We start from the raw sequence: 15,861 nt of genomic DNA on the forward strand, positions 1-15,861 counted from the left end.
AAAAACTGCCGGAGCACAGGAAAAACTGAGAACCCACCGGCAGCTCCACACCCCGTCCCCCACCAGCTTGCCTCCGCTCCGTCTCCACCTCCCCCCTCGAGGAGGGAGGGGGGCAGCACGCAGAGCCCCCCCCCCCCTCGCCAGAGGGACCTGCCAGGGGGCCAGGTGAGTCCCAGGCAGTGCTAGCCTTACCTGGAGCGGCTCCCAGGGAGCATCCAGCAGGCAGGTCCTGTCCCTCTGGCTCCTAAGGTCGCTCGGGTCGGGTCGGGGGGCGGGGACAGGGGCGGGGGGCTCGCTGCCGGTGCCTACAAGCCCCCCCGCCCCTGCAGCACACAGTGGAGACCTCCTCGCCGTCTCTGTGCGTGCCTGGGGAGTGGGGCTGCAGCACTCTGCAGGCTCCTGCCGGCCGGCAGGCTGGCAGGCAGGCGCTGGGAGTTCAGCTGAGCTGCCTCAGGGCCCAGGAAGTGCCAGCTTGCGTCCTCCACCAGACGGTCCCCCGATATCGGGACAAAGTGCGTCCCGACCAATGTAAGGTCGGGACGTGGGACAAGTCCCCTAAAATCGGGACTGTCCCGGTAAAATCGGGACTGTCCCGGTAAAATCGGGACGTCTGGTCACCCGACTCTTTGCACAGGTGCAGAAGGCCAGACAAGCAGTGGAACTGATACACTTCCACTGGGTGACTGGAAAGAGGCACAGGATGTAGGATTCTTCGTGTGCAGCTATACTCGGAGAAGGCTCTTGCACAATGTGGTTTTGAAGGTATAGCAGGTTGGGGGAAAGCTGGAAAGTGGCCAGTGGATTAAAAACTACACATATTCATTAGCAAGCCCCATCTCCAGTATTGTGGTGTTTAGGGGAGCAGGGCAGAGTGGTGGTCATGGAGTGGTTTTGCTATCATTCCTTGCAGAGTATTTAATTGTTCTCACTGTCCCATCCATCCACACGCACTGAGTGCATAGAATTTTTGGAGTCCTTATGTAATTAACCATCAGACACCTACAGTGGCATAACCATCTTGTTGACCAGCATGATCAATAGTAAGCAAACCATTTCAACAATAAACAGTTTAAGACAAGGACAAAAAAGTGTACTGTTTTACTTCAAACTTTATTCAAAATTATATTCTGAGCTCTATATTCCAATAGTGTGTTTTGCTTCTTTAGTACCTCAGGAAATACACTTTTTGCTCTGGTGGGTGGTAGGTAGGGTTACAAACACTCCAGGATTGTCCTGGAGTCTCCAGGAATTAAAGATTAATCTTTAATTAAAGATTATGTCATGTGATGAAACCTCCAGGAATACGTCCAACCAAAATTGGCAACCCTAGTGGTAGGCTGTGAGCTTAGTTGGAAATACTGCATTAATGTAGCTTCATAGTGGGAGATTTTGTTGTTGTTTTCTTTTAAGAAATCCCTCTTCATCAGAACTAAAAATCTTTTGTGTCAAAGGTCATACATCTGGAAACATTAGCATTTAATTTCCCATATGCACAATACAGGCTCTTAGTTGCGTCCTGCAACAAGAATTCTGCCTTTATCCTAGAAATCCTACAATCCAAAGTTAATTTATTGTTTAAAGCCATGTTTCAGTTGGGTGTCTCCTGTTTATCACGTACAATTAGTTACATTTTATGATCATCAAGAGCAATTCTAAAGGTAGGGAATTGGGTCTCTTTTCACCTCCCCCCTCTATTCTGTACCACTTAGCAAACCCAACCATCTGTTTGTTGGCCCAAGTATAGTATTCTGAATTTCAATTTTGCTTGTTTTTGTTCTCTTTAGTGATGTTACAAGAAACAGGGGTGGAGTAGGGTTTTAAGTGATTCCCTGTCTCAGTAGTTCTCCACCATCCAGTTTCTCAGGTGATTTCCCATTCTGCCTTCTGCTTACTGGTGCAAGAGTTGTGTAGACTTGAGTGTCCTGGTGACAGCCCATCTGATTTTATGTTTATTTCTGTTTTAATCTCTTATAAGGTAAATTCTTTCCTTCCCCAAAGGGAAGCTTTCAGGAGTTGCTACAAGGCACATATTTTTGCTGGAATCAACTAGCTCAGGGAGTTTGAGTTTGAAAAACATCTTGTGTATTATTTTTACTTTTAAGAATGTGCTGTCACAAACTCTTAAAGAACAATTCACATTAGAGGAGTGAAAGATGTTCAGAGCTCAGACAGTATCACATGCCTATTGCCTTTTGAATGGTGAGACTTGACCCCAGCATGCTTTTGTTTCTGATACCCCACTCTTTTTATTCTCTCTTTTGCTGCAGGTATTTAACTTTTGCCTTTCTATGGCTCTGCAAAGCTTTGAAAGTGCTAGATTATTTAAAGCATATTAGAGATATAAGGGAAAATATATGCAATATGTAACCACCGATTCCTTTGTTTTGACATTTATCTTACTGTATTCATTCTGCCAGTTGGCTTCAGGCACAGCTACCAAAAGAATGAGCACATGTTGCATTCATTAGTTCTCATCTGGCTCTACTTGGTTTTGCAAGACAGACAAAAGCGTGGTCATATTAAATAGACTGTAATGCATTTGTAATATGAGTTCTCTCACACTTAATGGAATGATAGCATTGCAAAAGCAGCTAGTTTTTAAACTAGGATATTACACTTCAATTTATTGCAAAACAGTGCATATAAGCATATTGCCAGTAGTATCATTACTTTTAAATTTTGAGAGATATGGTATGAAAATACCAAAAATTGGTATATCACTTCCATTTTCTCATGCATTGTTTGTCTGCAGTTAAAATTTTTATTGATTGTAATACATGAGCAAACCCAACACTTTGGGACAGTAAGAGTTTTCATTTACACTGTTTTTGTTTGTTTTTCCAGTTATTTAAAATTCAACATTGGAAATGCTCATGGTTAGTTATTCTTAACTTTAATTGTTTATTCAGGTCTATGTAGGTGAATAAAAATTCAGTTGTTGCTTTTTTAATTTTGTAAAAATTAATCTGAAAAACCTGTGGATTAGCACACATTGAGGACAAGTGGCAGTATAGCTTAATCTGAAGGAGAAATAGCAGAGGTACAGGTCTCTAAATTAAGAGCCCAACTTTATTCCTGTTGATTTAAATGGGGGTAGGAATGACTCTAATTGTGTAGAAACAATAGCCTTTTTTTCTCTTTTTCTCCTTATTTTGAAAACTAGTTAGTAAGAATTCTGTGAATTCCTCAAACTTTTGCTAAAACAGAGGTAACAGAGTTGTAACATTTGAGATCTTTAATTGATAGTTTATGCACTGTGACAAATTGTGTAGTGCATGGCTTAGTGAGTGCCTTTATTATTGTATTTCTGATGTCTGAGATTTAGCCACTCCCTGAAACAGTCTCGGATTTTTGTCTGCATCCCACCCCCTTTTGCCTCTCTCTCTCAAAAGCAGAAGCTTTCCTCTTGCTCAGAGTGCAAAGAGAGGCAGAAGGAGGAGACCTATCTTAAGGAGTTTTTATTTGTGCCAACACAGAAGTGCTTTGTGGTGGGCCATCTGGACGGGGAGGATTTCCTCAGAATTCAAAGTATGCCGTCAGATTTACAGAGCTGCAATTTGCTCTGAAACTATCTGGGAAGGCAGCAAGAAACGTAGACACAACTGGTTTTATAGTACTTGTAACATAGGTGACAAGAATGGAAGACAGCTTGCCTTGTCTTGCTTCAGTGTGTGATTCCTCAGCACTTATGAACTTCTGCACTGGTAAAGTATCTCTCTCTTTTCTTTACTGGGAATGCCAGTGCAGTCTCTGAACATTCTTATGAATCCTGACAAAAGAAATCTTGTGCTAAAGACTGCTAAAATGAGTTCCAACTCTTTCTTTGCTGGTCCCCTTAGCCCACACCAAAAAAAAAAAAAAAAAAAAAATACGCACAAGTAAATAACATGACAAATATTTATCTGCATACATCAGTAACTCTGCACCCTCATTACAGCCAACAAGGTGTGCTTATTCAGAGATCAAGATAGCTTACTATAATGTAATTTACAGAACAGAATGCATAGTGGCCTTGAGAAAGTAAACAAAACAACTTTTTACTAGTGTACATGTACAATATAAAATACTTAATAGAGACAGAATAATTAAACTAAAAGTTTGATGGAAAATACTCTTGGCATTGTGACTTTTGTAGTGTGAATACCCTCCGCCCCCCGAAAATAGCATGCTAGATCATAAAATGTATCACATAATGATTTTTTTCCTTTTAAACGGAGAAATATTTCAAATTAATATATGATCTATGCAAGCCTTTCACTGAGAAATGCTTCAGAAAACTGTCTATTTCAACTTCAGCATTGTATTAAAAAATTAAGTAAGCCCCTGCAAGAAAGTTTTGATTGCATCGGGCTCCTGTGGCAGGAGGCAGTAAAGATTCATTCACAATAAGTAGTTAAAATAACCACACATGCTGATATTTCAAGTATGTTCAATGCTGTATTTTTGTTTCTGCATGGGCATGGCATGTTCTCCTCACAAACTTAACTCTGTCTTTCTTTTCATTTTTAACTTTGACTGAAGCTTTAGTAAGAGTAGCAAAAACTTTCAACACGAACTTCCTTTGTTTAAGCAATTGTTATCAAACCAATCTGTAAGGTTCCTGTTCTTTCATAAAGGAGTTTGAGATAGATCTTTAATATTCTGAGACAAGACCACTGAGACAAATTAGAGGAATGAAAATACTGCTGGGTAGTCAATAAATATATACTCATCCCAAAATCACACATCCCTCACTGAAAAAAGTACTGCTTTGCTTACTGATTCATAAAGGACAATTTTCATATGAGTACAACAGTACATGTACAAAATCACATGCTTTACAGCCTTAAGATAAAAGATGAACAGGAAATGATTAATTCCATATTTTAACTTCTTTTTTTGACATTTCCCAAATGTAACGGTAAATGCTCAGAGAGTAGATTTCAATGCATGTTTAATTGGTAAATTCCTAAAATGGGAAATGTACTGTACTTTATCTGCTGCAGAATTCAAAGCATTCACCCACAGTTAATCAGAATGTAATATTAAGATGTTGCAATCAGAGGGGAATGAATTGGAAATTAAAAAAATACTAGTGCTTCTCATAATCCCTTGCATTGTTACACAATCCCAGAAAGTACAGCAATATGAAGAAGGCTGCTGTTTAACTCTTTAAGTACCTGCAGAACAGAAATCAAAGGGCACTAAGTTCTATGGAAATACATAGGGCCATATTTGGCCATCCTTGTTGATGCTGAGTAGCACCTTATTCAGCAAAAACTCCCATATGTTTTTATGTTCCTTAGTAAATAAGGTTTTAATAATCCTCCGAAAAAATTCAGGTGTCATCTCAAGCTGGTGATTTTTAAAGGCAAACATGAAATTCCAAATTGTGAATGTGTCCGAAGTTTACCTCACTGTTAATCTTTCTAAATATTTCCATCCTAATGTGTGTTGGAAATATGTGCCCCCTTTCTACCTTCGAACAACAGCAATTTTAGTTTTAATTAATTGGAAGCAGGAGACTACAAAAGGATCATACTTGATCCTGTAGTCTAAGAGAATGACTCGAATCTTTAATGTAAATTTACATACTTTGTTAAATGTAAGTTAAAGTCTCTAATTAAAACAAAAACACAAATAATAAAACAAGGATCTTATAATTCAGTTTTGTATTGGATCTTTGTCATAATCAAGGTTTTAGCCCTCATTGGACAAATTAACTTACCATTTGTTTCTATATGTATTCTGTGGAACATAGCTTCCACTTTGCAATTTTTAAAAAAAAATTGTTCTTATGAAATTTTATTATATAAAATTTTGGAAGGCGTTTGCTCTGTTTTGAAAATAAAGCATCTCAAGCTTAAGTAACAAGCATTTTGGAGAAGCAGCTGCTTCTTCACAGTTTTAAACTGCGTTGCCATTATAAGTCATATTTTTGAGCTTCCCCCTAAAATTGTCTCCTTGGTATAAATGCTTCACAACTCTGAAATGCTTTTTTAAAAAAACCACAACATACATTTTAGATACAAGGTGCAGAAAACATTGGTCTGATAACGGTTGTTGACTCACGTCTTATAAGAACCTGGCCCTATAAAAGGGCGACTTGCATAAACAAGATTTGCAGGACTAGGCTCTACTTTGTTTGGCAAAACTGCCACTGATAGCAGGAGTTATGTCTGTGCAAACTTTTGGCACTCTGCTTTACCACTACCTGTAATTGTTTTCACGTTGTAGTTGTGACTGGCAGAAATGAGTGGGGGAGGGAGTAGGAGGAAAGGAATTTTCTCCACTTATTGTGGGGAAATCCTGATTTCCATTTCCAGATCTTATAGTGCATACATTCAAGCGCTCATCCCCTGCTTTCACTAAAAATAGATTCCTTCATCATGAATGAGGCCAAAGAGTGGAGCACTTGCATATCCTTCATAGCATGGGATATATCACATCACACCTGGCAGAGAAGCTTATTCAAATTTAAATTACTTGTGCTAGACAGAAGTAGCGGCAATTTTTCCGCAAATGTTTGGTTATAAGGATGGCTTTTATAATTAAAACAGTGTCAGTGTCCCTGTAATAGCATCTTCAGAGAGAACTTGACTGTAAAATTAGCTCTGGGCTGATATATGTTGTTTCAGCCCAGGATTGAGGTTTTCGTTTTGTATCAGAGAAGATAAATTTACTTGCAAGCAAAATTAAGGAATTAAAAAAAATCCAGCAGTGAGTGTGTTATTGGGGTCTGAGCGGTTGAAATTACATTGTAACTTTTTTTAATGAATGTAAGCAAATTCTAATGACACTGATTGCTGTGCAGCTGTTTTTGGAAAGATGGACGACCTTAGACTGTCTTATTGTCTGGAAATATATATATTTTAAAAGAGTTTACTTAGGCCTTGGCTATTCTGGGGTTTTACCCTAGTTAGATCCATCAGAGCCTAGCAACCAGTAGAAGGACACTGGTTTAAATTCCTATTTTAAGCAGGAAAAGCTCCATTTTGATTAATAGAATTCAAGGCCAGAAGAGATCATTGTGATTGTCTTGTGTGATCTCGTATATAACACAAGCCATACAACTTCCCCAAAATAGTGTATGTTTGAACTAGAGGGTATATTAAAATTAAAATAAAATAAAATAATCCAATTTTGATTTTAAAATTGCCAGTGTTGGAGAATCCACCACCAACTTCCAGTCATCCTCAGTGAGAGTTAATTACCCTCACTGTTAAAAGTGTATGCCTAATTTCCGGTCTGATGTCTAGCTTCAACTTCCAACCATTGGCTTTTGTTATACCTTCGATCTTGTGCAGCGAGCACTGGTTTCAAGCCAAGGTAAGCTGTGTGGATGCAAATCGTGGCTTATTGCAGATTTGGAAGTTTACACTAGGGTTTGGCAGCTACTCTGGCAACTGGCCAATGATAGGTAAATCTTCAGTGTAGACAAACCCTTAGAGTGTGGAGAAGGGAGAGAGAGGAGGAATTGAAGAGAGTGCCCAGAAACTCTAGATGTCATATCTCTCTTATCAGTTGCTCCTGATTCCAGGAGAACTTCTCTTCCCCAACATAAGGGAGAAGGGGGTTGTTGTATCCATGTTTCCTCTATTCTTTTCTTCTCTATAGCTTTCAGTAATTAAGAGTCTGGTGTGTTGGAACTGGGAGGGAATGTTGTGTGGAATTGGTTAAGGCAAAGGGGCTGTGAGATAGGTCCTAGACTCATAGACTTTAAGGTCAGAAGGGACCATTATGATCATCTAGTCTGACCTCCCGCATGATGCAGGCCACAAAAGCTGACCCACCCACTCCTGGAATAATTCTCTCCCTTGACTCAGCTGTTGAAGTCCCCAAATCATGATTTAAAGATTTCAAGTCGCAGAGAATCCTCCAGCAAGCGACCCCTGCCCCATGCTGCGGAGGAAGTCCTCTGTGCTCTAGTGCTGGCTATACCATTGAATCGCTGTGTGATGTTGGGCATCGTCAGAGAAGAGGCACTTTCATAGATGCTAAGTAGTAGTATTTTACAGTTCTTCCATGTGTGACTGTTACTCAGTTAGCTGGGGAATAGTCTGCTCTGTGCTATGATACCAGTGGAAAGGGAAAGTTATCTCAGCTGAGGTCATTCCTTTGTGCCAAATTGCAGCCTAAAGCAGTCGAGCTGTATGGAGTCACTCTACCCTTGGGAATGGACAGTTGCACACACTGTGGAATGTCTAATGTTGCATTCTGCAGTTTCTGGAAAGGGAGCAGTCTTTGTGTCTCCATCACCCAGGAAATTCATGGCAATTCTCTTGGCCAGCAGATATGGAATTAATTTTTTTCTGGCTAGGATAGCAAAAGTAAAGATAGAATATTCACACTTATTTTTAATTAGACACGGATATGACTAATATTGTTTTAATGTTTTTGATTTTTAAAAAGACTGAAATGTCTCAAGGGGATTTTGTCTCCCTGCAGTAACTGTGAATAAGTGTGTTTTGGGCTGAGGGAGGTCCTGCGATGGTAGAGGTTAATCCCCTCCATCACCCGTGGAGTGGCACTAGAGTTACATCACATCTGATACTGTAGCCCATGTCAGGTTCTGCTCCTACTCAGTTACACGAGCGTGCATGACTGGCTGATACACACAGGGATGGATCACCTGATCCTACTGCCCAGACACAACAGCACTAACAGAGCTCCTGCAGAGCTGAGCTCTTGTGGCACACATGAGGTGTGGACTACATACACAGATTTTACAAATCTTGCACACAGTGGAACTGTATGTGGCTAAGTGCCCCTCTATAGGCTCATAGGAAAGGATGAGATTTTCCCTTTAGTAAACTGTAGAGAGCTTTAATCAAGGTGGAGGAAGATCGATCTACGATAATTTGTGATAACCTAAAGTGTTTTCAACCATTCATGTTTCTGAACTATGTTTTTGAATTGGGCCTGCCAAACCAAAATGGATTCAAAATGCACTTATACAATACAGACAGGAAGTTAGAGCTGAGGAAAGTGAGTCAGAACCAATATTTGGTATTAACTGTTAAATATGTAACTTAGGGTGACTTTAAAACCATCTGGACAGGGTTGGTTTTCATATAGAAAGGTAAATTGTACTCATGAACTAAGCCAAAATCCATAGTGATTTAAACTTTTCTCAATATGTGGGTTTTTGTAATATTTTATATGAATCATTAATTTTAAAGTATATTATCTGTCTTCGCTTTTTGTTTAAGTGTGTAGTACATCTTAATTAACATCAGACTTTTACATTTATTATCATTACTATTACAGTAGTGTTTAGAGTAGCGCTGATGTGAAATTTTTTCATCAAAGTAATTGCAATGAAAAATGTCTGTTTTTTTCCCCAAGAAAAATAGAATAATTTCAAATTTTGCTGAAAACTTAAAATGTTTCAATTAAAAATGAAATTAAAACTTTTAATGGGAAATTTCTACAAAAACAGTGGGGGAAAACATTTTTTAAAAATTCCCACTAAAAAACCCCTATATTTTTCGACCAGCTCTAATCTAGAGATATAACATTGTGTTAGGCGCTGCACAGACTGGTAGAACAGTGACAGTCCCTGATTTAGTGAGCTCTCAATTTTAAAGATTGATGGTGAAATCCTGGCCCCACTGAAGTCTGTGAGAGTTTTGCCATTGACCTCAATGGGGCAAGAATTCTGCCAAAGAAGTTGCATCAGTTATCGTATATTTGTTTGTAAATTATGTTCCTTAGCATTTTCATATAGTTTTACTTACCTGTAGGAGAGTTAGAAAATGGAACACTTTAGCCCAGTCTAAATTGGTCTGGGCACAGAATTTAAATGAACATAGTGTAAAGCAGCTTCAGATAATTCAGTATTAATTCAGTTGGGCTAAGCAGTATGAATACATTAGTTTAGAAATGAAGTTAACTTAACGTGTAGTGTTCAGCTAATTTTGTTTGCAGGCCAGTGTACACAGGGTCTCTCTTGCAGTAAACTTACTATGAAAGAGCTATTTGCTTCTGATAGCTTTTCCCTTTTCAGGTAACTGATACCAAAGAGCATGTCTTGTCTTATGCAGCTTTGCCCAGAATAACTTAGCACGTGTCAGTCCTGTGCAGAACGATGGAGATAGTTAGTCTAATCATCAGATCAAACAAGCTGATTGTTTGACCAACTGAAACAAGTCAGAAAATATGGGCATTTTACAGACAAAGTTTGCTAAAATTATTTTGTTATAGGGCACCTGGCATTTTCTGTCTTTGCTGTACTTTAAGGTCAATAATTGATATTTTACTGAGAACTAAGGAAGAAGAAGCATGTGATGTCACTGGCATATTTCTCAGTATAATTTTGTTATTACTCAAGATCTCAATATAACACAAATATTATGTAATATGCTTGTAACTTATTTGGTTAATTTGATTTGCTTTAAAAAAAAACAAAAATTATTGTTGAGATATTTCTGCCAAATGTGTGCTTGAGTTTGCCACCCTTTTAATGGTTACAGGAATTTGTATTAACCAGCAAAGAGGGATATGAAAGGATAATGATGACTGAAATAAGATGACGATTAATCATTCACAGAAAAGAACTGAAAACTATACAGCTGAAGTCTTGTCTGTTACTTATTCGTAGTTAAAAATAGCACAATCCTGGAGTATTGTCAGAAAATTAGTCCAGTAGCTCTCACAATAGACAAACATGTTAAAGGAGCAAAGTAGCTAAGCAAACTCACTTAAAAAATCACAAAGACAAAAAGCAGACTAAGTAATTGCTTAGGACCCCGAGCAGCTCAAGGGGGCCACTTATTCACTTTTAATTGTGTGTGTGTGTGTGTGTGTGTTGCTTTGGGGTCGGGGGGGGGGCAAAATATTCCTGCTTAGGGCCCCCAATGGACTAGTACCACCTCTCCTAGTACATGTTTTTTAGTCACATAAAAGTGAAATTGACCCTTGTGAAGAGGGACCCGAATAAGTATGTAAGCCCTCCATATAATTTAAGCATTACATAGCCTCATATTAAGGGCTTATATGATGCAAAGGATCTTAAAGGAAAACTCATCTGTGCAGGAGACAGAGTTTTCTCGGGTGTTGATTCAAGATTGGGAAACAAAATCCCGTAGCAGCTTAGAACCATCAAAAACCTCACCCTCTTCATCTCTAAGTGCAAGGCTCACTTCTTTGACCTTGCCTTCTCTAACATAACCCCATGGTGATATATTTAAAGAAAAAACAACACTGGTCTGCACACAAACTGGGGAGAAGGTGAGAGAATGAACCACACGTGAGAGAAATTAGTCACATTGCTTAATGCACTCTTGGAAGGTGATCAGATACTATGGTGCTGAGCATGGTGCAAGTATTGCTATAAAATAAGATAGAATTTAGAGGCACTTTCCCCTGTGGAGAATTTTACCTCGAACAGAAAGCAGTTGGTTTTGAAATCTTGCTTAACATATTTTTTTTTCAAGCATGAATTGCAGCCAATTCACAGAAATGTTTAAAACTAGCACACCCATAGGTATATCTTATTTTATTTCTAAACTGCCATAGATGTGCACTGTGCTTACAAACTGACAAAAGGCATGGGACCCTGCTCTGAGGAGATTATTATCAGGAGCCGTCCACAATCATTTGTATCCTCAGTAATGCGTACCCATTAACTCACTGACTTCAATAGGACCACTTGGGTGAGCAGCAGTTTATACGATGGGGTAGCCCGAAAAGAGCGGTGAGAATTGAAGCATGACTATGTCTGCCCCTATTGGTCAGGCCAGAGCCTTCATAGCTTAAGAGATCCAAGATCATAACTGAAGGAAGTATGGCAGATGCAGGTTACTAGGTATTACTAATGTCAATTCTAAATTTACCCCTCTTGCACGCAAACCAAGTGTTATCTCACTTTATTCTATTCTGTTAACCTCATTTTCAAGATTTCACATTTTTTATATTATGGGAAAGCTTATAGATGCCAAAAGGGTCATGTCAAGCTTTTTTGCTCTTGTTTTTGTTTTGCTTTTGTGTTTTGTGTTTTTGTCATGTCTTAACCAAGGCGTTTTGGCCAATAACATTATGCAGAAATAGCATAATGATTATACAGTCCCATTATATAATTGTAAATGGATACTTTGTTATGTGTGATGCTTAGAAGTGAATAGTCCATCCAGCTGAGATAATTTTATATGAATTTATATAATTTAATCCTATAATTTAACAAAGACTTTTGGGAAATGGAATAAACTGGTAATTCTGTGGTCAGACTTCAGCTACAGTCAAAATGAACTCGCTTCTTAGAATTGCATTTCTGTTTCAAATTATTCCAATATGAGGCATCGAGTTAAGTTTTGAAAGGTCTACAAGATAAAATTTCTGTGGAAAGGGTGGCAGAACTAGAGTAAATACTAAATCTTTCTACAGACAAGTTACATTTGGCAGATTAGCCTTTTCTGATATTTGTAAATATTTATCAAGCTTATCCGCTAATAATAATTATTACTGAGTTGAATGGGTTACTATAAAAATGTCTCCTGTCTGTAGGAAGCATGCAGATGGTACCCAACTTCATTGTCTTTAATTTGTCTCATGTAGTGTAATGGATGACAATGTTTACTGGAAATTGCGATTTGGCTGAGTTAGCTGGCTGAAGTCCAGTTGAATAATGACTGAGATGATATTGGTAGTCTGAGGGAGGCAACCAGAAGGGTATTCATAATTATATCAACTCCCTTTATTGAGCGATTGAAACTGCTAGCAGTGACACAGGTTTGCGATTTCGGGTTCTTCTGCACTGGAATTATGTACTTTGTTTCTGGGTTGCCTTTTGGGGAGATTCTCATTGGAGTCCCTTTTGATTAGTTAAAATTCTTGGCTTATTAAATTTTAAAAAAACTAAAGAAAATCCAAACACAAGACAAGAACAACAAAAATGATGCTTTTTTGAGCACAAAGGACTGAGTGGGTAGAATCTAATTTTCAGTGTCACTTATTTAGCCGCAAGCAGGCTTTCTCCCTCAGTCATAGAATCATAGAATATTAGGGTTGGAAGGGACCTCAGGAGGTCATCTAGTCCAATCCCCTGCTCAAAGCAAGACCGATCCCCAGACAGATTTTTACCCCAGTTCCTTAAATGGCCCCCTCAAGGATTGAACTCACAGGCCAATGCTCAAACCACTGAGCTATCGCTCCCCTGGTTGATTGTACTTTATCACTCCCCTTTTTTCAGTTGTTTCAGACACATCTGGGGAAAAACACTATCCATTATTCAAATACTTAGTGTACTAGAGTTGGTGCTGTTCTGCAGAGCCTTCTCTTTCACGTCAGCCATTTCAGGCAATACTCTTCCTTTTGTGAACAAGCAATCCCTGGAGGGATCCGGCGTATATCTCTAGGATTTTATTACCTTTTAACCTGACATACATGCCCTTTGCCTTACTTTAACTTCATATTTAAATAAGTACAGCGATGTTCCTCTTCCCCTCCCATTTCCCAGAAGAACAAATGTAATTTGAGGGAGCACCTGGCAAGAAATGAGAGAGAACTCCAAAGCAAAGCACGCACACTCTGCCTACAGTAGGAAATCCTGCTGTGTTTGACAATGGTTATCACAGAGTTTGTCTAGGCCAGCGGTTCTCAAACTTCATTGCACCATGACCCCCTTCTGACAACAAAAATTATTACAGGACCCCAGGAGGGTTGCGGGGGCTAAAGCCCGAGCCCCACCGCCCCGGGTGTTGGTGGGGGGGGGGGGGTGGAGGGGCAGCAAAGCCAAAGGGTTTCAGCCCTGGGCGGGGGGGCATGTAACCTGAGTCCTGCCGCTGAGGGCTGAAGCCCTTGGGCATCAGCCTAAGCCCCAGGCCCCACCAAGTCTAATGTCAACCCTGGCGACCGCGTTAAAATGTGGTTGTGACCCACTTTGGGGTCCCGACCCACAGTTTGAGAACCGCTGGTCTAAGCTAAAAGAAAACATAGTGTGGCTTATTTTTAGAATACAATAGCTAGTGCTTTCTAACTAGCTCATTCTAAAAGTCTAGTGTAATGTAGTGAAGGCAAATCTATACTTCAGCACATACAAGCCAAGGGTTCAACTCAGCCAGCTAGCACCTGCTAGTCATTTTCAACATGTTTTTAAGAAACACTTTTCTCCTAATCTAGATTTACCCAAGTACAACTCCATCCACAACCATTGTTGAAAATGGTAGTCCTACAGTGTACATAGGGTAAAGGAAATTATAGGACAGCATGGAAAAATCCTTGTTTTACTAGGCACATCCTGTGACCACTTCCATCCACCTTGATACTTCAAGGGACTCTTCCTTTCCTGAAAGCTGGTGCAAATCACTGCAGCTAAAATAGTAGGATGGGAAAGGGGGAGTTCTTTTACACTATAGAGGCTTCACCTATGTCGAACAAAAATTATATGCAAAGCACATGTGAATGCCATATAAATACCATATTGTTTGTTCATAATTCATACACAAACTGCATGAGTATAATCCCTTTTATATGAAAGTCCTCACACACCTAATGTAATACATTAAAATATGATTAAACATGGAAAAGACTTTTGCTTACTCTGCACAGATAATATGTCATAAAAATATATAGTACATGTGTGTAATCTAATACATACACATATCACTTAGTTCATGAATCAGTATGTGATCCTTCATAATTCTTATATGCTACATGCTACTAAGGGTACATATATAAAATATTTTTGTTCCGGTCAGTAAATTATTACAGAAAGCTGCTCTTGGCTTAATTTAAACAAAATTTTCCATGAGACTTAATTCCTCCTTTGCACCAGATCTCTCCTTGGTTTAAGAAGGAAAGCAATGGTCACGCTAAACGGCACTTGACTCCATCATGTACTGTCCTCTAAAGACAGGTTTCAGAGTAGCAGCCGTGTTAGTCTGTATCCGCAAAAAGAACAGGAGTACTTGTGGCACCTTAGAGACTAACAAATTTATTAGAGCATAAGCTTTCGTGGGCTACAACCCACTTCTTCGGATGCATATTGAGTGAAACATATCGAGGAGATATATATACACACATACAGAGAGCATGAACAGGTGGGAGTTGTCCTCTAAAGCTTTCTCTACATTAGGAATTATACAAAATAAAATTAAACAAGGTTTTAGTTGCTTTTGGTGTTTTGCCATTATATTAATCAAACTTGCTTTTCAGCTATGCTAGGACTCTCACTGATGCTAACAATGGTTCAGCTGAAATAGTGGTAGCACTAGTTGGATATTTTTCTCTAAAATTCCTTGTTGTAGACACAGCCTAAATGTGGCTTAGAAGGGTAGTGTAAACTGTTTGTGTATATAGAAAATTTCTTGCCCTGCAAGAAATTCTTCTGGCATCTGAGAATGAAAATGCCCTAATTCCATTGTTTGTTTAATCTCTGTTTACCTCTATTATTTGTTCTGTTTTGTAAATTTTACTTAGGTTTCATGGAAAGTTTTACTGGTAGTAACACTGCTGGTAGGAGATTCTGCAGTTTCAAGTCTTTCTAAAATTCTTCTGTTGCTTCACAATCTAGGATTTCTTAGATTAAAAAATAAAAGTAGCCTACTCCTTTCTGAAATAACCATCACAAGGTAAACTCAGCCTCGCTGTGTATCCAGACCTACCTCACAAGGGTGGTATGAGGATTAATTAGTTAATGTCTGTGCCATGCTCCAAATATACAGAGTGCTTTACAGTGGCAAGCAAGTAGGATTATTATTGCAGAAAATCTCCTGCAGCATCAAAGGTGTGAACTGTACTTTCCACCCACACATTGTTTACTTCAATGAGGTGTTAATTTGGGAGCTTCACTGCGAACATTTAAATGCTAATTTTCTTAAGCACTATCAACCTAAAAAAATAAAAATTTAAGTGGAGTCAAGGCAGTTTCAAATATATTATCTC

At 39.0% G+C, this 15,861-nt stretch overlaps 1 protein-coding gene across 3 annotated transcripts in view; it reads left to right on the plus strand.

Moving 5' to 3' along the window:
- The window catches only part of EML4 (EMAP like 4), a 266,824-nt gene that overhangs the window by 101,986 nt on the left and 148,977 nt on the right, over positions 1-15,861 (plus strand). The window contains exon 1 of one of the 3 annotated variants that reach the window (XM_026652567.2): positions 3,434-3,704. The exons of the other annotated variants lie outside the window; for them this stretch is intronic. Within the exon in view, the coding sequence (XP_026508352.1) occupies positions 3,638-3,704 (67 nt within the window). The 5' untranslated portion in view covers positions 3,434-3,637. Of the gene's footprint in view, positions 1-3,433; positions 3,705-15,861 lie in introns of those variants that run through there. 3 annotated transcript variants of the gene reach the window in all.

The sequence above is a fragment of the Terrapene carolina genome, unplaced genomic scaffold, assembly GCF_002925995.2.
Source record: "Terrapene carolina triunguis isolate 2854851 unplaced genomic scaffold, T_m_triunguis-2.0 Scaffold120, whole genome shotgun sequence".
NCBI classification, from domain to species: domain Eukaryota; kingdom Metazoa; phylum Chordata; order Testudines; family Emydidae; genus Terrapene; species Terrapene triunguis.